This window comes from Aphanomyces astaci (genome assembly GCF_000520075.1).
Source record: "Aphanomyces astaci strain APO3 unplaced genomic scaffold supercont1.2, whole genome shotgun sequence".
NCBI classification, from domain to species: Eukaryota; Oomycota; class Saprolegniomycetes; order Saprolegniales; family Verrucalvaceae; genus Aphanomyces; species Aphanomyces astaci.
The window spans coordinates 929,123-951,763 of record NW_009798265.1 but is presented as its reverse complement, the minus strand read 5'-3'; the positions used below and the strand labels follow the sequence as shown (position 1 = coordinate 951,763).

General features: G+C 53.9%; 11 protein-coding genes across 16 annotated transcripts; 6 read left to right on the top strand and 5 right to left on the bottom strand.

Moving 5' to 3' along the window:
• Window positions 1-14: 14 nt before the first annotated feature.
• Window positions 15-3,270, bottom strand: H257_01200 (hypothetical protein; the record flags this gene model as incomplete). Its single annotated transcript, XM_009824287.1, has 7 exons — window positions 2,890-3,270; window positions 2,123-2,834; window positions 1,174-2,072; window positions 1,002-1,112; window positions 765-944; window positions 107-704; window positions 15-28 (listed from the first exon to the last, which is right to left on the bottom strand). Exons 1-7 carry the CDS (start codon window positions 3,256-3,258, stop codon window positions 15-17), a joined length of 2,883 nt encoding a protein of 960 aa, XP_009822589.1. The 5' UTR covers window positions 3,259-3,270.
• Window positions 3,271-4,017: 747 nt separating this feature from the next.
• H257_01198 (hypothetical protein) lies at window positions 4,018-6,125 on the bottom strand. Its single transcript, XM_009824285.1, has one exon. It carries the CDS (start codon window positions 6,070-6,072, stop codon window positions 5,371-5,373), a length of 702 nt encoding a protein of 233 aa, XP_009822587.1. The 5' UTR covers window positions 6,073-6,125; the 3' UTR covers window positions 4,018-5,370.
• Window positions 4,063-5,142, top strand: H257_01199 (hypothetical protein; the record flags this gene model as incomplete). The annotated part of the gene is made up of 1 exon (XM_009824286.1): window positions 4,063-5,142. One exon carries the CDS (start codon window positions 4,063-4,065, stop codon window positions 5,140-5,142), a length of 1,080 nt encoding a protein of 359 aa, XP_009822588.1.
• An 832-nt stretch (window positions 6,126-6,957) lies between the features above and the next one.
• H257_01197 (hypothetical protein) lies at window positions 6,958-9,511 on the top strand. The gene is made up of 6 exons (XM_009824284.1): window positions 6,958-7,120; window positions 7,208-7,535; window positions 7,585-7,775; window positions 7,851-8,228; window positions 8,277-9,344; window positions 9,414-9,511. Exons 1-6 carry the CDS (start codon window positions 7,055-7,057, stop codon window positions 9,435-9,437), a joined length of 2,055 nt encoding a protein of 684 aa, XP_009822586.1. The 5' UTR covers window positions 6,958-7,054; the 3' UTR covers window positions 9,438-9,511.
• Window positions 9,512-9,599: 88 nt separating this feature from the next.
• H257_01195 lies at window positions 9,600-10,815 on the top strand. 2 transcript variants are annotated; one of them, XM_009824282.1, is made up of 3 exons: window positions 9,600-9,811; window positions 9,867-9,949; window positions 10,011-10,815. In XM_009824282.1, the coding sequence occupies exons 1-3, from the start codon at window positions 9,636-9,638 to the stop codon at window positions 10,073-10,075; spliced, it is 324 nt and encodes a 107-aa protein (XP_009822584.1). In that variant the 5' UTR covers window positions 9,600-9,635; the 3' UTR covers window positions 10,076-10,815. The 2 variants fall into 2 exon arrangements, with proteins under 2 accessions (XP_009822584.1, XP_009822583.1); XM_009824281.1 differs by having other exon boundaries at window positions 9,867-10,815.
• H257_01196 (hypothetical protein) lies at window positions 10,247-10,771 on the bottom strand (the record flags this gene model as incomplete). The annotated part of the gene is made up of 1 exon (XM_009824283.1): window positions 10,247-10,771. One exon carries the CDS (start codon window positions 10,769-10,771, stop codon window positions 10,247-10,249), a length of 525 nt encoding a protein of 174 aa, XP_009822585.1.
• Window positions 10,816-10,817: 2 nt separating the features above from the next.
• On the bottom strand, window positions 10,818-12,276 carry H257_01194 (pyruvate dehydrogenase complex dihydrolipoamide acetyltransferase). The gene has a single exon (XM_009824280.1). The coding sequence runs from the start codon at window positions 12,238-12,240 to the stop codon at window positions 10,927-10,929; it is 1,314 nt and encodes a 437-aa protein (XP_009822582.1). The 5' UTR covers window positions 12,241-12,276; the 3' UTR covers window positions 10,818-10,926.
• A 705-nt stretch (window positions 12,277-12,981) lies between these two features.
• H257_01193 (STE/STE20/MST protein kinase) lies at window positions 12,982-15,000 on the top strand. Of its 4 annotated transcripts, XM_009824277.1 has the most exons (9): window positions 12,982-13,281; window positions 13,335-13,481; window positions 13,526-13,577; window positions 13,625-13,740; window positions 13,796-13,876; window positions 13,936-14,073; window positions 14,116-14,440; window positions 14,486-14,655; window positions 14,707-15,000. In XM_009824277.1, the coding sequence occupies exons 1-9, from the start codon at window positions 13,021-13,023 to the stop codon at window positions 14,836-14,838; spliced, it is 1,422 nt and encodes a 473-aa protein (XP_009822579.1). In that variant the 5' UTR covers window positions 12,982-13,020; the 3' UTR covers window positions 14,839-15,000. The 4 variants fall into 4 exon arrangements, with proteins under 4 accessions (XP_009822579.1, XP_009822580.1, XP_009822578.1 ...); XM_009824278.1 differs by having other exon boundaries at window positions 14,486-15,000; XM_009824276.1 differs by having other exon boundaries at window positions 14,116-14,655.
• Window positions 15,001-16,256: 1,256 nt separating this feature from the next.
• H257_01192 (hypothetical protein) lies at window positions 16,257-19,320 on the top strand. The gene is made up of 10 exons (XM_009824275.1): window positions 16,257-17,046; window positions 17,099-17,243; window positions 17,324-17,531; window positions 17,578-17,863; window positions 17,933-18,013; window positions 18,065-18,181; window positions 18,234-18,644; window positions 18,695-18,817; window positions 18,881-18,913; window positions 18,971-19,320. Exons 1-10 carry the CDS (start codon window positions 16,279-16,281, stop codon window positions 19,106-19,108), a joined length of 2,310 nt encoding a protein of 769 aa, XP_009822577.1. The 5' UTR covers window positions 16,257-16,278; the 3' UTR covers window positions 19,109-19,320.
• H257_01191 (hypothetical protein) lies at window positions 18,846-21,181 on the bottom strand. The gene is made up of 2 exons (XM_009824274.1): window positions 19,299-21,181; window positions 18,846-19,243 (listed from the first exon to the last, which is right to left on the bottom strand). Exons 1-2 carry the CDS (start codon window positions 21,156-21,158, stop codon window positions 19,121-19,123), a joined length of 1,983 nt encoding a protein of 660 aa, XP_009822576.1. The 5' UTR covers window positions 21,159-21,181; the 3' UTR covers window positions 18,846-19,120.
• Window positions 21,182-21,320: 139 nt separating this feature from the next.
• On the top strand, window positions 21,321-22,564 carry H257_01190. 2 transcript variants are annotated; one of them, XM_009824272.1, is made up of 5 exons: window positions 21,321-21,472; window positions 21,517-21,637; window positions 21,681-22,125; window positions 22,167-22,207; window positions 22,256-22,564. In XM_009824272.1, exons 1-5 carry the CDS (start codon window positions 21,342-21,344, stop codon window positions 22,502-22,504), a joined length of 987 nt encoding a protein of 328 aa, XP_009822574.1. In that variant the 5' UTR covers window positions 21,321-21,341; the 3' UTR covers window positions 22,505-22,564. The 2 variants fall into 2 exon arrangements, with proteins under 2 accessions (XP_009822574.1, XP_009822575.1); XM_009824273.1 differs by having other exon boundaries at window positions 21,681-22,207.
• The last annotated feature ends 77 nt before the right edge of the window (window positions 22,565-22,641 follow it).

Here is a 22,641-nt window from a genome sequence, read left to right as displayed (position 1 = left end):
TAGTGTGATACCCATCACCACAGGACACCTTTTTACATTCAAAGAATCGATCGATAGATTTGGCGATAATCAGCACAAAAGTCGGCCAAATATTGGGTAAAACGACAATATATATATACCTTTTCGCCGCGCACGTGAAAGAAGCGAAAGAGCCCCGCGGGGACAGTCCGCTTGGGGTCGTACGTGCCGACGATGAGCCCCACAAACGGCTTTTGCTGCTTTTTATCCATGGACGTTTCAAACAGCGTCTGGTAGTTGGACTGGTTCTCAATATCTCGCACACTCGGGTCGGGGGCGAACGCCGGATGCGAATGGTACCACCCGACCACGTCCAGATGCGACTTGCGGATGAGTTCGCGCAGGTCGAGCTCGCTCTCGGGGTCCATCTCGACGTCAGTGGACCCGTCGTCGCCCTCGATAAGCAGCGACCGGCACGGGAACGCGGCGTGGATGAACACCGTGTTGGTCGCGTCGTCAAAGCGGCCGCCCAGGAACCCAATGATCTCGCAGATGGCCAGGTGTGCGTGCAGATCGCATACAAACATGGCGTCCGGATGCACGCGGACGTCGTACGGCTGTACGAGCGTCTTGCTCTCGGCCTGGGACTTGCCGTCGTTGGCGTACTGGATGCACTCGACCATCGTGTGCGGGTCCAAATTGTTGGCCATCAGCTTGTGCCGGATCTGCGACTGCTGCACCGACCGCTACAACCACAAAATCACACACCCGTCGTCATACATCCATAAGTATGGTTTTCGCCCTACCACTTGGCGCTTGCCTCGCACGGGCGGCGCCGCGTCCAGCCCCGCCGCCGCCATGTCCAATGAGTACCCTGACGGCTGCACGGGGTCTTTGAACACGGTGTTGTCCCACACAAGGTCCGTGTGGCATCGGAACGATGTGTTGGTCCGCTGCCAGATCAGACTCAGGGGCGACTGTTGGACCTAATCACATTCACATATTTACACTCTTGATACCCTAGACGACACATGTAGCTATACCGGGCCTCGGTATGGGGTCAAAGATCGCTGCTGGTGCTGCGGTTTGCTCTTTTTCCACAAAGGTGGATGGTGCTGGTGGATTTTCTGGTGGAGTTGCTGCGGAGGCTTCCACTACACAAGCATATATATATATATATATATATAAATCGACTCGAATATTGACTGTATATACCATTTCAATCACGTCGTCGTCGCTGTCGACCACCGGGGACTTGCGCGGTCGGCCTCGCTTTGGTTTCGGTGGCGGCACCGGCGCCTTGTGTTCTTTAACGACCGCGACCTCGAGAGGGGTGCTCACGTCCACCATTTGGATTCGACTCGCAACGTCTTCTCGTCGCTCCGGAGGGGGCTTCGGCGTGGGAGGCGTCGGCTTCTTGCGCGGCTGGTGCGGCGGCTCGGCGGCGTCGTTTGCCTCGCGCTTCAACGAGGGCCGGACAGCTGCCTCCTCTCGCTTTACGGCATCTCTTTCGTGGGCAGCAGGGGGAGGGAGGGGAGGGAGTTTCTTGTCCCCCTGTCGATGGGGGGCGACGGCGGGGGGGTACGCGGCTTTGGCCCGCTTCTTGGTCCGCGGCGGGGACCGCGATCGTTCGCTGCTGTGGGGGGTGGTTGGCTTTGCCGGTGGTTTGTCTCGAGGGGCAGCTGGCTTTGGCTGGTCGCTCTCCCATTCGTCGTAGTTGTTCGACGGTCGCTTGGCAGGCGGACGCAGTCGGTTGCGGGCTTCGGACGCTTTGAGCTCGTCCTCGAGCAGTTTCTCGGCTCGTTTGTGGCGCTTTTGCAGCTCCAAATCTGCCTTCTTCTCGGCTTCCGACATGTTGATCCACTTGTCAAAGTCGGGTTTGACGTACGGGTGCTTGAGCAAGGCAAACGCTTCCCTCACCCGCGCAGCATGCCGGTGCTCGTCCTCGTCCCTCGGTGTCCGAGCCTCCGCCTTGACTTGGTTACGCTTTGTGTCTCGAGAATATGATATATCAGACGGTGCTCCCTTGGAAGGTGGCTTCACGTATCGGCGAGGGATTTTGGTTTTCTCTGGGGCAATGTCTGCTTGGATGTTGACTTGGTCGTTTGCTTTGACTAGAATAATTCGACATTTAGACAGATTGGAGTGCAATATATGTCTGTACCGGCGGGCTCGGCCGTCCCTTGTCGCAGCTTTTCGCGCTTGGCCTTTTCTTTGGCCAACTTTTGCTCCAAAAACGCAATTTGCTCGTCTGTGAGCGCGCCAAGGCCGTCGCCGCCCTCGTCTTCTTCCTCGATGCCCGCGCTTTCGTCGTCGCTCTTCATAGCCACGTCATCAATGACGTTATCAGGTGACTCGGTGACGTGATCCCCCTGCAATCGCGCGTGTTTGTCAGTTGCCGCGGCACTTAGTTTTGTCGTCGCCGCCACAGGCAGTTCGTCAATGACTTCTTCCACCTCGTCCGGGATCACCAGCTTGTGCCGGGCAGACGCCCGTGTCGGATGCGGCGACTGCCGAAGCTCCACCTTGGCAGGACTGGGGCTCGGCTTGCCCCGCCTCGACGCGGGTTTCAGCTGGGGCGGCACCTCTTCCTTCACGACTGCGGCAGTGGCGCGGGTCGGTCTGGTCCGCTTGCTAGGGGGGGTCATTGGTTCTACCTTGGTCGAGACTGCGCGGCGGCTACTGGGACGAGCTTTCTTCGACGGGGCTGCTTGAAAATCGTCGTCTGATTCGTTCTCCTCGCTCTCCTCAACATGTTCGTCGTCGTCACTCGAGATGGCCACCGACATGTCGACTGGTCGTGGCTTTGCCGTGTCCTGAACAGGCCCAACATGGATCGCATCGTAATCCTCTTTGACCCATGGAGTGCACGAGCGCTAGGTGGATATCAGAACCCATTGATGCCATCGAACTGAAGACGGACAGGTGTACCTGGTAGAGGATTTCTTCGGCCCGTTTCACGGCGACTACAAGGCTCGGCCTCAAGCCTTTCTTGCTCTTCAAACCCTGAAAAGCCAACTTGACATCGTAGGACAGGTATGGTTTGATGCTGCTCCGCATCACAGAGCCATACTGCATGCTGTCCAAGAAGCACACCATGGGTTGGTCGATCGTCGCCCTAATGGTAGGGGGAATCTGCAGGCCATGGTCAAACAGCGACTGCGCGGAAAAGAAGACGATGGAGGGCCACAAAGGAAATCCAGGCATCTTGGCCCACACAACGTCTCCTTCTTGTAGGACGCCTACTGGCGCCGACAGCGATGCCGCCGCCGCATGGCCGCGTGGTGGTTTACCACTCATATTGACGTGGACGACGACTTCAAAATGCCTCATTTATGGTTCGTTGGGGGGAAATTTATATTCCTCGATACCTTCGTGTTTGTATCAAATTCTATTGTACTCTATTGTATGAAATGCTCTATTTACGAAAATAAATAATTTATTTATTTATCCACCAGAACCATTCTCCCCAACGATACCTACGTTGTTTGATGCATTGTGACCTGCAAAAGTGTATCGCCCTGGCCCTCATTTAGTCCATGTTACCTCTGAGGTCGCATTGAGCACAAGCTTGTTACGCGACAAGCAAACATGATTGTAAGAAGCATCCCTGATGTGATGCTTTGCTCACAATACTAGCTAGTACTACTACCAAAGTAGTAGTATGTACTATTAATATGTAGTACTACTACATACTATTAATAGTAATACTATGTTCCATGGCATTTACAAGTACTAATAGTATTACTAGAATTTCCTAGATGAAAGTCGTTGGAGTCGCTCGTGATTGGCCAGAGTGGATCACTGTGTGTCGATCCAATCCATCTGTTTGATTGGATAGTTTGTATAGCCAATCACAATGATGAATTGCAATGAGTCATTCTCAACAGTGATTAGCTCATCAAGTCCGGAAAACTCTTCTGTCATTTTTATTCAAGATTCGGGGATTTAAATACCTGAAAGGTATGGATTTGTCATTTAAATCTCACCAATATTTCAATTCCACCCGAGATTGCTTATCCGAAAAACGTCTCACCTTTCCATGACACAACGGTGAAGCTTTGACATCGAGCCATTGACCAACTTTCACGTCAAATGCAGGCCATGACGACGCCGCTTCCTCTAGCCGCCATGCAGGACGAGATGCTTAATGCTGTGCTGGCATTCCTGTCTCTAGATGAGGTCATCTCCCTGGCATGCGCATCAAAGACACTTCGCGCGGGACTACATGCCGCGTCCATCGACTTCTGGAGGCACCTCGACTTGGCTAACGCCACCTCGTCCTCGCTACGACAGTTGGTCCCGTTTGCCAAACACATTCAAACCTTGACATGCATGAAGTCCACTGCATCGGAAGAAGTATGGATCCACTTTGCTTGTCACACACAACTCCTCCAAGTTCTAAACGTTGCAGGCAGCAAGCACTTCACAGACGTAGCGTTGGTGTCATTTGTTGACTCGAATGCCGATTCACTTGTCCAAGTCCACGCCGACAACTGCGCGTATATTGCCACTACCTTGTCCTTAGCCAAATGTGCACCGCGGCTTCGAGTATTGTCGTTCAATCGTTGCCGACAATTGACCACCAATGACATGATTGGTTTGGTCGTCAACGCCCCCCAGCTCACTGTGCTAAACCTCAAGGGATGCCCCCACATCAACCCTGTAGCTGTACTCACCAGTGTCGCATCCAACTGTCCCCAGCTGCACACCCTCACGTTAGGCGGCAGTGGTCGCTTTGCAAAAGACACCGACTTGCATCTCGCGTCGGCGTTCAACTCCTTCACCACGTCCTTGGCCCTGGAGTGCTTGGACCTGTCCTGCAGCAATCCGTTTGGGTCCCGCTCCCCTTTGTCCAACGATGGGCTCGTGCCAGTGCTGCGGTCGTCCCCGAGTCTCAAAGCACTGTATCTGAAAGGCCACTCGAACCTCACTCGCGACGTGCTTGACGCGATGCCGAGGGGCTTGACGACGCTGGACCTCACAGGGTGCACGCAATTGGCATCGGACCTGAATGCGTTGGCCGACTTGAAGTCGTTGGAGCAACTGGTCATGCTCTGGTGTCCCAACGTGGACGTGGCTGCAGTCCAGCTGCTGCAAGACACCAACGCCAACTTGACCAAAGTCGACGTCGAAGCGACTGTTGTTGCCGAATCCACCACCCAGCTCGTCGGTGTGCACTAGGCATATATATATATGTTGTACTTCGAAGTACTTCGAAGTATTTATCAGCACAGGTTAAAAACATGACATTATATTTATTCGGCGAATCTCCTTTGCATTATAGTATCTATTCAGCGAATCCTGGTGTTGATTTCAAAGCACGACTACACCTGGAATGCATGTAATACAAGGGCACTGTGCACCTGGAATGTATGTACAACACAAGGGTTCGTACATGCGGTTGATTCATCAAATAAAATGCGCGGTCAAACTATCGTCCCAAAGCTTGGCGGGGGCGGCGACGCACTTCCAGCCGAAATAGAACATGGTGCCCAACGCGAGATGGAACGTCGGCACGACGACCGTGAAAAACGGAACTTCTCCCATGTGCACGATGCGCGGGGACAAGAACAGGACCATCGCAACGGCGCCGGCGGCCACTGCGTACCCCGCCTCGGTCAACTGGATGGGCAGCAGCGACTTGCGGAGCGCCAGCCGAGTGACGACAACCAACGTGATGGCCACACTCACGAGCGCGGTCGAGTACGTGTTGGTGGTCCACGTGTCTTTGGTCTTGGCCATCCACGCGCAGGAGAACGCCACGTACCGCAGGATCATGGTGTGCTGGATGTCCTTGAGGCCAAGCACATGGATGCAGAGGAGTAAAAAGTACGCGATCCACAGCACGTCGGACATGTTGTGCCAGTCGTCGACAGACAGAAAGAGAGGGATGTCGAAGGATTGGCTGATGTTGTGGGCGAGCGACACTGCGATATGCAGCAACGCCACGTACAGCTCGAAATGGCGGCGGTTCTTCTGGATCACGTCGATGGCTGGCAGCATGGACAGATCCGCAAGGCCCGTGAGGCAAAGTTGAACGACTGAGATCGATGGCCACATGGAAGCAAGCAAATGTGAAAGTGGGGATGAAGATACCACGCAAAATGACATTCACGAGAGAGGACGGCGACGATGGAAAGATAGAAACGATCCATCGTCTTGCGATACGAAAGGTCGCAGGACGATTCCTTGACATTCCAAGCAAGTAATTTGATTGGCTTAAAATTAGCAGCACAACACCATTTGATTGGATAGATGATTCGATGATTTCGTAGGTTTGGCTTGTTCGTAAGTTAACAACTTGGAACCTTTCGAAAGCCACCGTGCAGAGCATTGTCAAAGCGTTCAAGAAGACCAAGGAAACGGTCCCACAACCGCGATCTGGGCGCCCCAAGGTGACAACCGAGCACGAGGACCGGATTATCCTCCGAGCTATCAAGGCCAACAGACGTCTCAGCGCCGAATCGTCCCGAATGTTATTTACAAATGTTAATACTATTAATACTAGTAGTACTACTGTACATGTTCGCAAAAGTAGGAGGATGCTGTGTGGTCAGCGCCAAAAGAACAGTTGATCACTCCGAGGTGAGTGGCATCGAAAGTGGGATAATGCGCTCTAGGTGGCCGCTCCATCGCCTGTGGGATGTGTCTTTTAATCTTGCTGTCGAAATTCAAAAGTTTCGTACAGTACCAACATTCTTAGCACATACTGTACTACTACTGTACTGTACTACGTAGTACTCCGGAGTAGTGCACTGTGCACATCTCCGGTCGTACTTGTAGCGATCAAGAATACCGGTAACTTAACTTAGTTTGGAAACCTTCGACACTTGAGACGGGTCGAGGGGGTGACTCTGCAACTGACATGACAGAGCTTTGGTTTGTGGCGTGCGTACAGAAGGAAGTCTAGCAGCTAGCTTCTTGAAGGGGGATTAGGAGGGGGGGTTGCCTTTTACTACGTAGTTACTACGTAGTACTTGTTAACTTCCCTTGACATGATGATTGAAAGTGGTGGTACCTCTGAAAATGAATAATTTGAAAGATCGCGCTTAGGTTCCACTCGCGCCAAAGGTCACGAGAAAGCGGCACCATCATGAGTGAAGTGCAGGCCATCGTTGAGAAGCTCAACAAGGATCCGTTCAACCACAACTTCACACTGGTAACCACAACTACCCTTGTCACATCTTACTCCCTCAAGCCAAGTCGGTCACGTTGCATACTGTTGTTACCCATCGCGGCTTCCTAGGTGGCATTTGATGAAAAGTCCAACTTTGAACTCCTCCAAGTGCTCAATGAAGTGTTTGCCGAGATGGATTCGCGGCATAAAATCGATATTCGTGACGAACTGGACGAGCAACGCACGTACCGCTACATGGAGACGTTGCAGTTGCTCAAGTACCAGCTACCCCCCGACATAGATTCGTTCCGAGAAGGGCTGAGTCATGGCGAGCGCTACGTCGTGTACCCGATTCTATACTGGGCCCTGAAAAACTTCAATGTGCACAAGAAACGAGCATACTTGGGTCGATTCCTCGCTCCATTGCAAGTCCCCCAAGAATTTCTCGGGAATGACTGTACGGCACCGTTACCGTTATGATCATGCTTTGACCTGCTGCTGCGTAGCGTTGAACACGATGCACGAACACTACAAGGCGCTGCAAAACGAATTCAAAGGGGTCCACAAACAAGTGGAGCAGCTGCGCACGAGCAAGATCCGTCCGGGCGAGCTGCGCAAGGAGATCACGCAGCTCGAGGAAGAGTCGCACCAACTCAGCGAAAAGATCGCGCATTTGAAGAAGAAGACCGCTAGCGAGGTACCCCCCCACCTACCATCTACCGCCAAGACCCCTCCTTCATGCACGTGAATGAATGATTGCGAGTATCGTTAGACTGGCTTCAAAGACATCTTGGAAGCCACGAGCTCCCTGCGCAAGGAGCAAGAGGAGCAAGCCAAGCTGTCCGAACGGAAGCGGGACCAGATGATGGGCCTCAATATGGCCGAGAAGCGGAGCCGCGAGTACGAGCATCGCGTGAGCGAAATGCGCGCGGCCATCAACACCGACATGCAGCCGGACCAGCTGTTTGACCAACTGCAGTCGCAAGTGGACCGCCATCGCGACATTCTCGTCAACAAGTTCCCCGCAGAGTTCCGCATCCAGCAGGAGAAGCTGCAGCACCTTGAGGCGGCGCTGAACGAACCCGCCAAGACGGAAGGGGACATTGCCGACATGGAGGACGAGATTCAGAACCTCAAGTCGTCCATCCAGGTAACGTATCCCATTCACCTGAGACACTGTGATTGATCGTGGAGGTAGAACCTCACGGAGCAATTGAACGACGCCCAACGCGCGGCTGGAGACGACAAACTGGCCATCTTTCGACAACATGCCAACCTTCAAACGAAGAAACTGAACGACAAGCTGGACGAGTTGGCGGCCGCAAAGCACGAGAAACAAACGCTCCAGCGGCAGTTGGAAGAGCAGGAAGCCAAGATGGCCGAGGTGTCCGGCCCCAAGTTTATGAAGCGAGAAGAGTTCAAGCAGTACGCCAACACGCTGCGCAACAAAACCAACCAGTACAAGAAGATGAAGGCCGAGCTGGCGGAAATCACCGCCGAAAGCGTCGTGCTGCATCGCACGGAGCAAGTGCTCAAGTCTCGCGACTCGGACTTGGACGGGCTGCTCAAGGAGATCGAAGCCACCAAGGGCGTCATGGGGTACATGGACACGCAAGGCAAGCTGAACGAAATATCCGAGCGCAACGCCCAAGTGAACGCGTTCAAGGGCGAAACGCTCGAAGAGATCTCGCGTATTGTCACGGACATCAACCAAACGTTGAAAGAACGCAAGAACCAACTCGCACCGCAGATCAAGGACTTGCGCGCCGTGCGCCAAAAGTACCAAGAGATGGAGCAAACGTACTTGGAAAAGAAAGCTCAGTACGACAACACGGCTGTGGGGCTCGAAACCGAGCGCATCAAGCTCGAGCAAGAGTGCGCGGCATTCCAAGACGACTGTTTGCGCGAAGAGAGCCAATTCCACCATCTCAACTGCCAAATCGAAATCGAAATCGCCAAGCTCGACAAGGTCACTCAAGAGGAAGAGTTTGAAAAAGGCAACGGCAAACTCCTGCGCGACTTTCGCACGTTCCAAGAACTGTACAAGAACAAAGTCAACCAGCAAGAGTCCCTCACCAAGGAACTGCGCAAGCAGCAAAAGACGCTCAAGACGAACCTCGGCGACTACGTCGTCCAACGAGGCTTGTTCGATCAGCTGTTGAAACTCCTCCAGTGCAAGATCAAACTCACCAAGTCGGAGCAAGACATCACGCTCAAGCAAGACTTTACCAACGCCGACATTGCGCAGTTCGACGTTGGTGGCGCGGTACGTCCGTCCTTTCATCTCCTTGCATCTCTTTGGATCTCGAGTTCATCTCACGTCGTGATGGTGTAGGACGTTATGACGATCGAGTCGTAGATCATGCATGTATTAATACCTGGGTTTCTTCCAAGTTCGAGTATAATTCCAAAATAATGAAAAGATTTCCCGCGTTATTTTGTGTATCCGGAATTCCGGATAATGATTTGTTCCCGCGTTTTTGTGTGTATCCGGAAATCCGGATAATGATTTGTAGCCTGGGTTGCATTTCCCTCCATACCAAAACGAGTTGGAGACATGAGTGAGACCGCCCCTGCCCCGCGCGTGAACAAGGCCATCATGGCGCAATTCGTGGGACACACCGTGTCCTTGGTTGGGAGCATTGAAAGCTGGACAGGATCGCAGGCCGTGCTCAAGACCTCCGACAATGGCTTTGTCACAGTACATCCCCAGCCTGGTGCCGATTATTCGAGGTACGGTGCGCGGCATGCTTCTGTTACGGGGTTAACATTATGCAATCGTGTTCAGCAAATTTGTCGAAGTGATTGGTGCAGTCCAATCGGACGGAACTCTCAAGGAATTCAAGTGCACAAGTTTCGGCGATGATTTTGGTAGTACATCATCATCACATGCATCCATCCACACGATTGCTCAATTGACATGTGACGATAGACTTGACGAACTACGACAAGCTTGTGCAGTTGACGCACGGCAAATTCTCTCCGTTGTTTGTTTAATGGAGTTTTGCATTTTGTATCATGGTATCTCCTATGACTCGACAACGGCGATGTGTTCTTCGGAATCCGAGGGAGGTGGTGGTGGCTCCTTCGAACGAAGCATGATGGCGTGCTGAAGGGGTGGCATTGGCCTAGGCTTGGATATGTCCATGCACGCAATCTAAGCATTCGTTAGTGGACCAACGTGACGAAATACCAGACCTGCACAATGGACACATGCGTTTGAGGAATGAATATGGTTTGGTAAAGGTGGTATTGGCGGTAGTAGCTGTGCGTCACATATTCCACCGTGGTCGCCACATCGACCGCGTCGAAAATGCCTGTGCTCACGGGCGGCCGCTCAACGCTATGTTGCAGTAGGAGCGACTGAAAGTGCTCAAAGCTCTCTGGAAGCGTCCAAGGCGACTGCTTCCCATGGTCATGCGACTGAAGGAATAAGTCGCGTAGGATGACTCGATGCATGATCGCCAGCACCACCGACGTCTTGAGCGGCGTCAATTCGTGTTCTTTGCAGAACGAGTACAGGTACATGTAAAGGTCGAGGAGCAAGTCCAATGGCGCGGACGTCGAGGACGCCAATCCATGGAAAGCAAAGATGTCGTACAAGATTTGGCGGCATGCAATCGAGTCGTGGATCGCCGCAAGCGCATCGATGTCCTTGGCCGTCACTAGGCGCCACGCCAAGTTGTCCGTCATGTGGTCGCGCGAGAAACCGCCGAAATCCAAACTTTTCGAAAAAGCGCCCAAAATATACTTCTATGTTCGAATGAACAAAATAATGGTCTATTTTGAACGTAGCTTTGCAATATTCAGCACTATTTTGAAACTCAGATTTTATGGACAAGGCGGTATTACAGCAGCATCAAGTCGGGCTCTTCCATGTACTTCTTGAACGCTTGCAGGAACTGGCCGGCGATGACGTCATCGACGACACGTCGGTCGGACGAGATGGTCACATTCAGCAGCGTGACCTTGCGTGGCGGCAGAGTCTCGTCGGTGGGCACGACCAACTCGGCGCGGCCACGGCCGACGGCCATGATGCATGCTTGCGGTGGGTTGATCACAGCGGTGAAGTTGTCCACGCCGAACCCGCCCAAGTTGGACACGGTGAAGCTCCCGCCTTGGAATTCCTCGGGTTTGAGCTTGTTGGCCCGGGCGCGGGCCACGAGCTCCTTGAACGTCGAGTTGATCGAGGTCAGACCGAGCGCTTGCACTTTGGGCACGATGGGCGTGATGAGACCGCTGTCGGTGGCGACTGCGACGGAGATGTCCACGGACGCATTCGGGACGATCGAGTGGGTCGCGGCGTCCCATCCGCAGTTGGCTTCCGGTACGTCACGCAGCGCCGACGCGACCGCCTTAAGCAAGAAGTCGTTCAAGGACACTGCGACGCCGTGCTGCTTCTTCAGACGCGCGCGAAGGGTCATGATGGCGTCGATCTCGCAGTCGATGGACGCATACGCGTGGGGCACTGTGACCTTGGACGCCGTCAGGCGTTTCGCGATGATCTTGCGCATGTTGGAAAGCGGCAAGTCCGTGAAATCGCCATCTGACGCAACTGCCGGCGCAACGGGAGCCGACTTGGCCACTGGCGCAGCAGCGGCAGGTGCTTGAGCAGGGGCTGCCTTAACTGCGACCGCGTGGTGGTCGGCAGGCAACAACGACCGCTTGCCAAGGAAATGGATGCGCGGCACACGGTGGGTGTCGGCATGGTCCGCGGCCGGAGCGGCAGTTACTGGAGCTGCTGCTTCAGTGGTAGGAGCGGAAGGCGCGACGATGGCGTCGGTGGTCAACTTGTTGAGGTCGCCAGACGAAACGAGGGCCTGGTAGGTCTCTTCGTCGTCGACTGTGAAAGCCAAGAGCGTGCCCACATCCACAGCGGTGCCTGGCTGGACAAGGATCTTGGCCAGCACTGCATCATCTTGCATTTCGTAGTCGACAACGGCCTTGTCCGTTTCGACTTGACACAGTACGTCACCCGCAGACGCAACCTCACCCTCCTTTTTGAGCCATGCAGCAATCGTACCAGACTCCATCGTGGGCGAGAGTGCCGGCATGACGAGTCTGGTGACTCCTTCAGGGAGACTAGAAAAAGGAGCTCGCTTCACCAAGGCCCATCGGGCGCGGTTGGCCACATGGATGGATGGCTTCACGAGTCGCAACATGACCGTCGTAAGTGAGGGAAAATGAGTGCTCCGTGGTTTGGGGCAACTATGACGTCAGGACATGGGCCAATCACCGGCTGAGAAAGACGACTGGGAATGACACAGTTTAAAGTGCATTTAAATTTGAAGCCATTATCTTCTTGTTTGTATTCCAATCAAATTGTTGGTATTTTATGACAGAATAACTTACTCGACGCCTAGTCGATCGGGGGTCACCAAGGGATGCAATGACATATTGTCACGAGGTATAATACTGTAAGACTGAAGAGTCCTTCAACAGAATGTAGCATCGTTATAGCCAAGGCTCGTTCGAAGGCACTTCATCGCGAAACCGCCTCCGTTAAACTAACGTTAACATCACTTATCTCCCCGTCAGCTAAAGGCGCAAACACCGACACTAATAAGCAACAACAGCTAAAGCATGGCCAGCGCTGCAGAATCTCACATGAGAGGTTCCACGAGCACTGTGCCCCAAAGTACGGGGAAGCTAAGTTAAGTTACCGAGTTTCTTGTGTGTTCGGTACATGTACTATGAGCTGCCATTTCGAAATTGACAACCTACGTAGACATCCCCTGCGCCCATAGTAACTAGGTTGGTTGCACAAGGATTGAATGCTGGACTATCGCCCGCCTGGGCCAACTAAAAGCAAACGCAAGGGTGCTTGGAGGTGCGATCTTTGGCAGTCACAATATCCGGTCTAGTTTATCCGTACATTCAACTTCCCAAATCATTCGAAACGACAGCACCATTCCAAGCCGAAAATAGCTCGCCCCCGAACGATGAGCGACTCGATCTCACAGACCAAGGTGCCGCAGGATGAGTTTGAAGTGCTGCAACAACTGGGCGAAGGTTCATACGGCAAAGTGTACAAGGCCCTGAATCGGCTCACTGCCCGCGTGGTGGCGCTCAAGGTTGTGCCGATTGAAACCGACGACAAAGAGATGATGGAGTTGACCAAGGAAATCCGCATTTTGGAAAAATGCAGTTCGCCGTTCATTGTTCAGTACTACGGCAGCATCCTCTACGAGAACAACCTATGGGTAAACAAGCGATATTGCCATTGCTGTCAACTCTGACTTGCGTTTATGGGCAGATCGAAATGGAGTTTTGCGAAGCAGGTTCGGTCGCCGACATGATGCGGGTGTCTCAGACGTGCCTGACCGAGAAAGAAGTGGCTGGCGTGTGTGCCAACATTGTCAAGGGCCTCGCGTACCTCCACGAGCAAAAGAACATCCATCGAGTACGACTTCCGTATCATGTAGCGACGTGACGTGTTGCCCGCAGGACATCAAGGCAGGCAACGTGCTCTTGTCTTCGTCGGGCTTGGCCAAGCTCGGTGGGTGCCTCGTCCTCGTCCATGTATATGCTCATGTGCTTGTGCAGCGGACTTTGGTGTGTCTGCGCAACTCACCAACACAATCAACAAACGCAAGACGGTCATTGGCACGCCGTTCTGGATGGCACCAGAAGTGATCCAGGAAACCCAATATGATGGCAAGGTCGGCACATCCTCCTCCCCCTCTTTCGATCCAAGGGACTCATATGATGTCGAAGGCGGACATTTGGTCGCTGGGCATCACCGCCATTGAAATGGCCGAAGGCGACCCCCCGCTGAGCAACATGCACCCCATGCGAGTACGTCTACTTAGACATCACACAGTATTATGCAGCTCCATCTCATCATCGAAATCCAGGCCATTTTCATGATTCCAAGCCGACCGCCGCCGACGCTGGGTGACCCGTCGCGGTTTTCGCCGCAATTTGCCGACTTTCTCGCCATGTGTTTGAAAAAGGATGCGACCCAACGACCAAGTGCCGAAGCGCTCCTGGCCGTACGATTCCGCTAAATAGTGTGGTCATTGACATGTATGTAGCATCCGTTTGTCAAGAAAGACGTGGACAAGCTCGAGCATGTGTTGCCAGGGGGGCTGCCTGCGCTGCAAGAATTGGTCGATCGAAACTTGGATGCGCTGAGCCAAGACCGCGAAGGACCTGTGGACATGAACGATGTGCAAATCCATGGCGTGGATGACACTAGTAGTAGTTGTAGCGGCACGATGGTGAATGTGAATCCGATAGACGCCGAGAGGCGTGACGACGCTGGGTATGGGACAATGGTCTTTCGAGGAAACACGGGCAAGGGACTCAAGCCGGGATCGAGGGACACGACCGAGTTGTACGGCACCGTCGTGAATCGAGGTGACGACGACACAGCCCATGCTATGGTTTCTCATGGGATTCTAGGGTCCATAGTCGTGCAATCGGCCGAGGCAGTGAAGGAGTTGTCCAAGAAGAGCAGTGAACCGTCGTTCATGAAGTACTTTCGAATGGGGAGCGACTTGTCGGCAAACGCAGAAGGGAACTTGATCTTGTCCAAAGACAGCACAATCCGACCTAGTTCAGCCACCGGCGACGTATGTTTGGTCATTGTCGGTGTATGATGATACCATTCGGTGGGATTGTAGGTGCAATCCATAACCCAAGACCTGCTGCAGCTGGAGGCCAGGTACAACGCCGATCGCGCCGCCTTGGAGGAGGCGTACCTCATGGAGAAAGCGCGGCTGGAAGGCAAGTTGACCGCGGCAGCTCGCGACTGATCAACACTCTCCACCAGTTCTTAATAAAAATCGTTTTTCATTAACCAGAAAAAGCAAGGTGAAATAGGCAATTTTGTATGAAGCGCAAGGTGAACCACCTTGGGAATTCCATAAATAATTCTGAAATTGTATGATTTCAATTAAATATATCTTCAAGTTTGTTGTAACGTTATTGATTGTTTTTATTTTTCATGTGTCTGTCTCTTTTTGGAATTCGCAAGGCAGGTCACCTTGCGAATTCAAAATTGTCCAATCAGATGCCGTGAAATCACGAAATTGCTCGTAGATTCATCACGCCCTGTTGCGATATATTCTACTCTTGTGATGGCGATTGATGCAAGGAGCCTTGAGATAATTGTAGGCTGTATATGATAGCAAGATCATGTGATGTGGTATTCAGGACTCGGTCGAACAGGTCTCATTTCACCACTTGCCTACTAACCCAATGAAATTGGTCATCCCACATTCCACCATCCAGCCCGTGTCGGTGCCGTACACCTCCATGCCGGTGTGATCACGTGGTTGCGCGGGCGGTGGCGCAAGACGTCTTGGTGGCACCCATCGCAAGTGCTGAAGTGGCGGCTTTAGCACTTTGCGTTTGCGATGGGTGCTACCTAGACCTCTTGCGCCACCGCGTTGGCCAACCAGAGCCACCACGACATTGCGACCCAACCGAGCGCACAACATAATGTTAGCTGTAAGGGGAGAACCACATTGGGCATAGTCGGAGTTCACTCATCAGTGCACAATTCTCTGGAACAGCATCACACAAAACTACAAAATTCAAAGTTCAAAATTGTATGGTGCACGTCATCTAAAAACATCCAACTGGCCAAATCGAAGAGTGGAGGTTTTATTATTTAACGTACAATTAATGTAGTTAAACCCAAAACGTAAATACGTTAAATTCCGATTTCATGCGTTTTATCACTGCAATGGGAGGTTAAAGGTCCCAACTACCTCCGGATATTATATACGGATAAGAGTCACATATAAAAAGCAAGATACATCTCAGCGGCCACCCCTATGGCCAAATATGGCCAAATATCCAAGCGCCTATGTAAAATACCGCTAGGTTAAATATCTATTTCTGGACCAATTCATTACCAAATTTGAATCTGAGACGTAGAATTTCTTCACCACATTGAGATCTGTCGATTCTACGTCTCAATTTGCTTAAATTTTGAGTAATGAATATGAAATAGAAGTCAGAAATTTTTGTGAAAAGTTGGTAGTTTATAGGTGACGTGCACCATAACGTCTGCCAATCGTGTGTAAGAAACTGTGATGGATTCTGATTGGATATTAAAAAGGAGCAAGGTGGCTGACCTTGCATTAACAAGTCAATTATTGTGGTTATCCGGATATGATTATCCGGTTTACCTCGTTTGGATATTTGTCGAGGATATCACTATCATCAAGCACACACAAACAATCATCATGCATCGCGACGAGGAGCAAGAAGCGCTGCTCTCGGAAGCGTCCACGAGTGTCCGTCAAAGTTCCTTCTACATGAAGCGAGCTATGGACGCTGGAACCACTGAAGCGGACATCGCAGTCGTCCTCAAACATGCCGCGGACTTTCTCCGCGAATTGCGCACATCGCTTCTGTCCCCAAAGAACTATTACGAGCTGTACATGCTAGTAGTGGACGAGCTGCGCGAACTGTCGGGGTACGTGGACACGCTGCGTTCGTCCGTGAACCTGCGCACGTTGTATGAACAAGTGCAACAGAGCGGTAACATCGTCCCTCGCCTGTACTTGCTGGTCACGGTGGGCACAGTGTTCATGCGACACGATGCCTCGGTAACAAAGGACATTCTAAACGACTTGGTCGAGATGGTCAAAGGTGTGCAGCATGCCCAGCGAGGTCTGTTCCTCCGCCATTACTTGGTCGTGTCGGTGAAGGAGCACCTGGGCGGCGTGGACATCGCGGACGCCGTGTCGTTCCTGCTGCAAAACTGGGACGAAACAATCCAACTGTGGATTCGCATGCAGCACCAGTCCAACATCAAGGACAAGAAGCAGCGCGAGAAGGAGCGCCAGGAGCTCAAGACCCTCGTGGGCACGAGTCTCGTGCGGCTGAGTCAGCGCGACGACGTTACCACGTCCCTGTACACGACCACGTTGTTGCCCAAGATCCTCGCCATTGTCGTCAAAGCCAGGGACAAAATCGCCCAGGAATACCTGACCGATTGCCTCATCCAGGTACGCCTCTCGCGCCACAGCGATCTACACGTTGCCATCTACCGGTGTGTAGGTGTTCCCGGACGAGTTCCACCTAGATTCGATCCAGTTGTTCTTGGACGCCATGGCCAACTTGCACCCGCAAGTGGACATCAGCGAGCCCGTCGTGGCGCTGCTGACGCGGCTCGCCAAGTACCACCACGCAACCCCCAACCACGGTAGGGACTTACTTGTAAAGTGCAGCCACTCTCTCTATTGTGTGCAAAGTGCCGTTGAATCGTCTGTTGTGTTTTGCTAGTGTTTCCGCCGCAAGCGCAACTGTATGACACACTTATGGGGTGCACCGAGAATGCCGTTGCGCAGCGTGAGACTGAAGTATCGAGCGCGTCGCTGCTGCGTTTGTACGTGGGCGTGCTCGAGTTTGTGCTGGCTTGCTTCCACAACCCCCTGCCGTCCATGTCCCGGACCGCCGTGTCCGCCACGGCGTTTCTCGTGCGCGTCAAGATGTACGTCCATGTCTCTCTCTTTCTCGTTGGGTGAGAGTTGGGGTAGGCGTTCGGACGCGGTCGTGGAGGCAGGTGAACGTCTGGCGCTCGTGCCGCTCGAGGCGCTGGGCGTCGCCGCCTTGGAAGATCCGGCGCTGGAAGCGAGTGTGGTCACAACGTTGCAATGGCTGCCTGTGCCCAACCGCAAACGGGCCGCGTACCGCTTTTGCACGAGTGTGATCAAGCGCCGAGTGTCCATCACCGAGCCTGCGACCGCGGAAAAAGTGTTTACGCTGCTGCTTCCGCTCATCCGCGACGAAGTGAATCCGGCAGACTTGTCTGCTCCGTCGCGGGTACATCTGCTGTGGATGGATAGATGGATATGGGATTTTTGATTGATTGACGATGATCTCGATACGTAGGCAACGGTCGAGCGTGAACAGCACGCGCTGGCGAAATTGACCCACCTGCTGGTGCATCCCACTCCGTCGACGCAATTTGAGGTTGCGGACGTAAATAGCGTTGAGAAAGCCACTTCACGGGGGTATACGTAGATGTACAGCCACGCGAGGCGGCTGCTGGGCCAAGGCGGCCTCGAGCGCATCCGATTCACATTGGTGCCGCTGGTGCTGTTGTCGTTGCAGCTGGCCCGCCGCGTGTTTCAAGCCGAGGCACGTACCGATTCCGAATCATCGTCGATAATATTTGTACGTTTGACGATAGAGTGACGGAAGTGGGGCGTCCGGCGTGAGTACCCGAGCGATCTTGCAGTTTGTGCACGAGATGGCGACGGCGCTGGCGTCCAAAGTGGAGGGGACCGTCGAGTCGACCTTGTCGGTCAACTTGTTCGTGCAGTGTGCGCTGGCCGCGGACCAGTGCCGCCTCGACGCGATCGCGTACGAGTTTTTCACGCAGGCGTTCGTCGTGTACGAAGATCAGCTGAGCCAGTCGAGCCAGCAGGTGGCGGCGCTGGAACTGCTCCTGGGCGCGCTGAGCCAGGTCCGAGACATCCGGCAGGCCAACTACGACACGCTCGCAACCAAGCTCACGCAGTACGTGGCCAAACTGGTCAAGAAAAAGGAGCAAAGCGGCATGGTGGCTACGTGCGCGCACCTGTTTTGGAGAAAGGCCGAGGTCTGACTGATATGAGAGAGATATATATGTCCCTCATACGAAGGAGATAGGGAAGTGCCAGTGGAAATGGCGTGCGGGTGCTCGAGTGCTTGCAGCGAGCGTTGAAAATCGCCGACGCCAGCGGCATCGGAGCGGCGGCGCAAGTCGGATTGTTTGTCGATATCTTGGACGAGGTAGCCTCCTCCCACGATGAAAAAGAGATGGTGAATAACTAACACACACATGTGTGTGCGTAGTATCTGTATTACTTTATCGGCCGCACCCCCGAGGTCAGTGGTGGCTGGATAGTGTGTGACATGGTGTGTGACATGGGGGGGTGATGGTAGGTGACCAAGCAGTACGTGGTGGGGCTGATTGCGTTGGTGAAAGAGCATTTGGAGACGATGGAGCCAGGCCAGGCAAGGGCCGACGTCGAGACGCACTACCGCAACACGCTCAAGTACATCGAAGGCGTCGAGTTCTAACCACCCGTGAAACTACGTCGTGGTGGTTGCGATGGCCACCCCACCGACCACGATCGAGTAGACTGCCAACCCTCGTAATGTCAAAAACTTGAGCACGAAGTCTCGCGTGCGTTGCCGTTCGTTTCGCTGCATAAACTAGACGAAAATAAATGGTCAAGAAGAGCTCGACATGTGCACACATTTGATTCACCTGGTCGACGGACTGCGCGGGCACGACGAGCTGGTGGTGGTGCCGCGCCACGAAGGACAAGCCATCCGCTACCAATGCGGCTTCGACCACGGCCTGGTTGGCCGCCGAGACGAACAGAATCACGTCTTCTGGACGGGATAGGGCCTTAAGGTGGAGGTTGAGCATCTCGGCACACATGGAGTCTGGCGCGGCGCGGAGGTCGAGACCCGCGGCGAGTTCCATTTCGTGGGACCGCTGGGCCTGGCGACTGGCCCGACGCTGGGCTTCTTGGAGGCATTGGCGGTACTCTTTCCGGCCGAGCATCGTCTGCAGCACGGCAGGGGGCACGACGTTGCTCAGGGCGCGGAATTCCAGGAGACCCACCTGGTACCCCCGCGTCCACAGCTCGTCGTAGGCGGTGTGGAAGCGGTCGAACGCCTTGAGTTTGTACAACTCAACCAGAATGTCAGTCTGGACGCTGGAGGGGATCTGCTTGGCGACGGATGACTGGCCCAGTGTGTGCATGTGCAGCAGCGCGTCGTACGCTTGAACGACCAAGTCCACTTTGAGCATGGCGCGCAGCAGCGGCGCTTGGAACTGGCTGTCCACGAACGACTGGAGGGGGAAGGACGCGGCCAGCTGGACCACGTGGGGGGCCGACGACGGAAGGGTGAGCACGCGCAGCAGCGCCAGGAGTCCGCCGTGGCCGACGGGACCTGGAAACGCCCGGATGATCTCGGGGAGTGCGGTTTGGCGGTGGAGAGCGCCAAGGGTGTCGACGACGGCTGTGAAGAGCGCCGTCGACGGGGGAAGGATCGTCTTGTGCGCATTATTGCTGGTCGATTTGATCGATTTGGTGGTGGCTCGTTGGGCAAAATACCCTTTCGCACGCTTGGCGTCGCGGACCTGCGACTTGTAGAGCAGGAGGAGCGTGGCGGAGTCGTGGACTTGTACGGAGGCCGCGGCGACGGCGGCGATGGCCGTGGGCTGGTTGATCCAGTTCAACGGCAGCCCCTTGGCCCGAAACACGGACTGGACAAACTGCAAAAAGTGCTGGGCCGCGACCGGATGATCATCGTCATGTGCCATGGACGTGATGGCCATCGATGAGACTTTGATGACTTGGTGGCGGTTGGCGTGGGGAGTCCGTTTCCACATGGCCGGCGTGATCTGCGCCAGCAGGTCGAACGCTTGCCGATGGTGGCCGAGGTCGAAGGCAGTGTACAGCTTGGCAAAGTGGACCGTGTCGCCCAATATGGCGGGCGTGGGGAGCGAGGAAGAAGGAGTTGACGGAGGGGCGCTGGAAGCGGATGGAGGGGACGAAGATGGGATCAACTGCAGAGCCTCGAGTTGCTGGTGCATGGAGTCACGGATGCGTGTGTCGTCGACGAGGTGTAGGATGTCATGGAGGTGCTTCGATGCTAGATGGTCGAGGACGGTGTCGTTAGGCGCACTTCGCGCAATCTGCATGGCGCGGCGCGCGGCATCCAATGGCTGGAGACTTCCATCGTCGATGGATCCTTTGAGATGGTCGAGCTTTTTGATTAACCGGAGTTGCGCAGTCGTGGAGGCTTCGACAGTTTGAGGTAGATGCACCGTATCTGAAACTTTGAACTGATCCTCCATGCGCATGTCTTCTTGGATCAGACGATTCAATCGCCCTTGGATGGTTGTGGTTGAGGCAGAAGCCCTGTCGGACCCATTGAGCGTCAAGGCTAAGAGTTCGTTGGATATTTTGGCCAATCGGGGCTCCTGCAGTCGGACTGGTTGCGGCGTGCTTTCCAGCATCTGAATTGCGCGGTGAGTTGCGTCCTTCGGGCTCAATGCACCCGTGTCGACGAGAGCTTTGAGCTTTTGGAGAGCTCCCAACCGCCGGTGCATGTTGACTTGGTGCAAGAAAATGCTGCCAGACAAAATGCTCGTGTATGATTTGTTGAAAAATCCATTGGGAATCTAGCCAATAGGATCTCTCCATTTCGGTGTGCCCATTCAAGATTGCGTTCCTGACATGGACCAATAGGATCTCTCCATTTCGGTGTGCCCATTCAAGATTGCGTTCCTGACATGGACGTCGCGATGTGTGTCCTAACAACAGACACAGGCCACGTGCTTCTCAACTACGCCGCGCAGGACACGTCCATTAGCGCCTCGCATTTGGGCTCCCTCGTGGCCACATTACAGCAATTCTCACACGGGTACGTCCCTGGCTCCAACAGCCCATGCCAATTTTGGCCCGTAGCCAGAGCATGTCGCTTCTGCAACTCGATACGTACCATATCGTGGTGGTAAGTTCTCCTTTGATCCCCGTGTTGTGCTGTTTGGTGAGCACGACGTCCGAGAACCTTGCCGCCGTGAAGTTGGTACGACCAATCGACATTCGCGACGTAACCTCACTTCCTTCAGGTGGGCAGCTACATCCTTCACGAATGCCTCCAGCAGCACCGCGCCACCATCGTATCCATCGTACAACAAGCAAAGAGCGATGCAGAATCGATGGCTCATGAATACACGCTCACGTCAGCGTTGCGTGGCCAATCCTCCACAGACACCCACGACGACCTCGGGGGGTTCCAAGCGTCGTGCATCGCGCCTTGCGTGATGAATTCCCTCAACCACAAGCTGGGACGATCCTTAACAGATGCCAAGCTGTCTCCAGCGATTGCAGCCGTCTGGGTTGGCCACGTCGACTCGATCGACATGGCATTTCAGTGGCACCAAGTACCTCCAAACACGTTGGCTCCTTGGATCCTTCTCCCTTGTCTAACATTCCACCGGTTTCTGCATGCCTTGGCCGATCCCACCCAACGATCTCTCACGCTGCAGCTTCCCCATGAGCCCCTCTCCGCACGTGCGCTTTGAAGCATGCCGATTGCTGCTAACATCCTTCAGTCGTAGAGTGTCACTGGTTCATTGCCCTGCATCTACTCCATGTAAGTTGGCACTTGGCAATTTCATTCCACTTTGGTTGTCATGGATAGTTGGACGGCTTTGGAGTGGCTGTTCTGTACTCCCAAGATGGTGCGGTGCTGCCGTTGCCCCCAAAACGCTGCCATCCATCGAATCCCCTTGTTGAAGCCACGGGGATGCTCGATATCGACGGCAAGCCATGGGCGTTCCGCAAAGGCCCCGCAGATGCCCCTCCTCACGACGCTGTCCAAGCGCTTTTGGCTGTATTAACCGCCCCGAAATCAAGCCTGCCAAAGCCCCTGGCGGTGCAAATTACATAACCACTGGTGATGTGGCAATACTATGTCATAATGCAAATCGACTCCGCTGTTGAATTTCACAGTTCTGCCTTGTCGTATGTGCAGTAACGATTGACTGCTGCGCACTTAACAGTAAGACTAATGTCACACTGTACGAT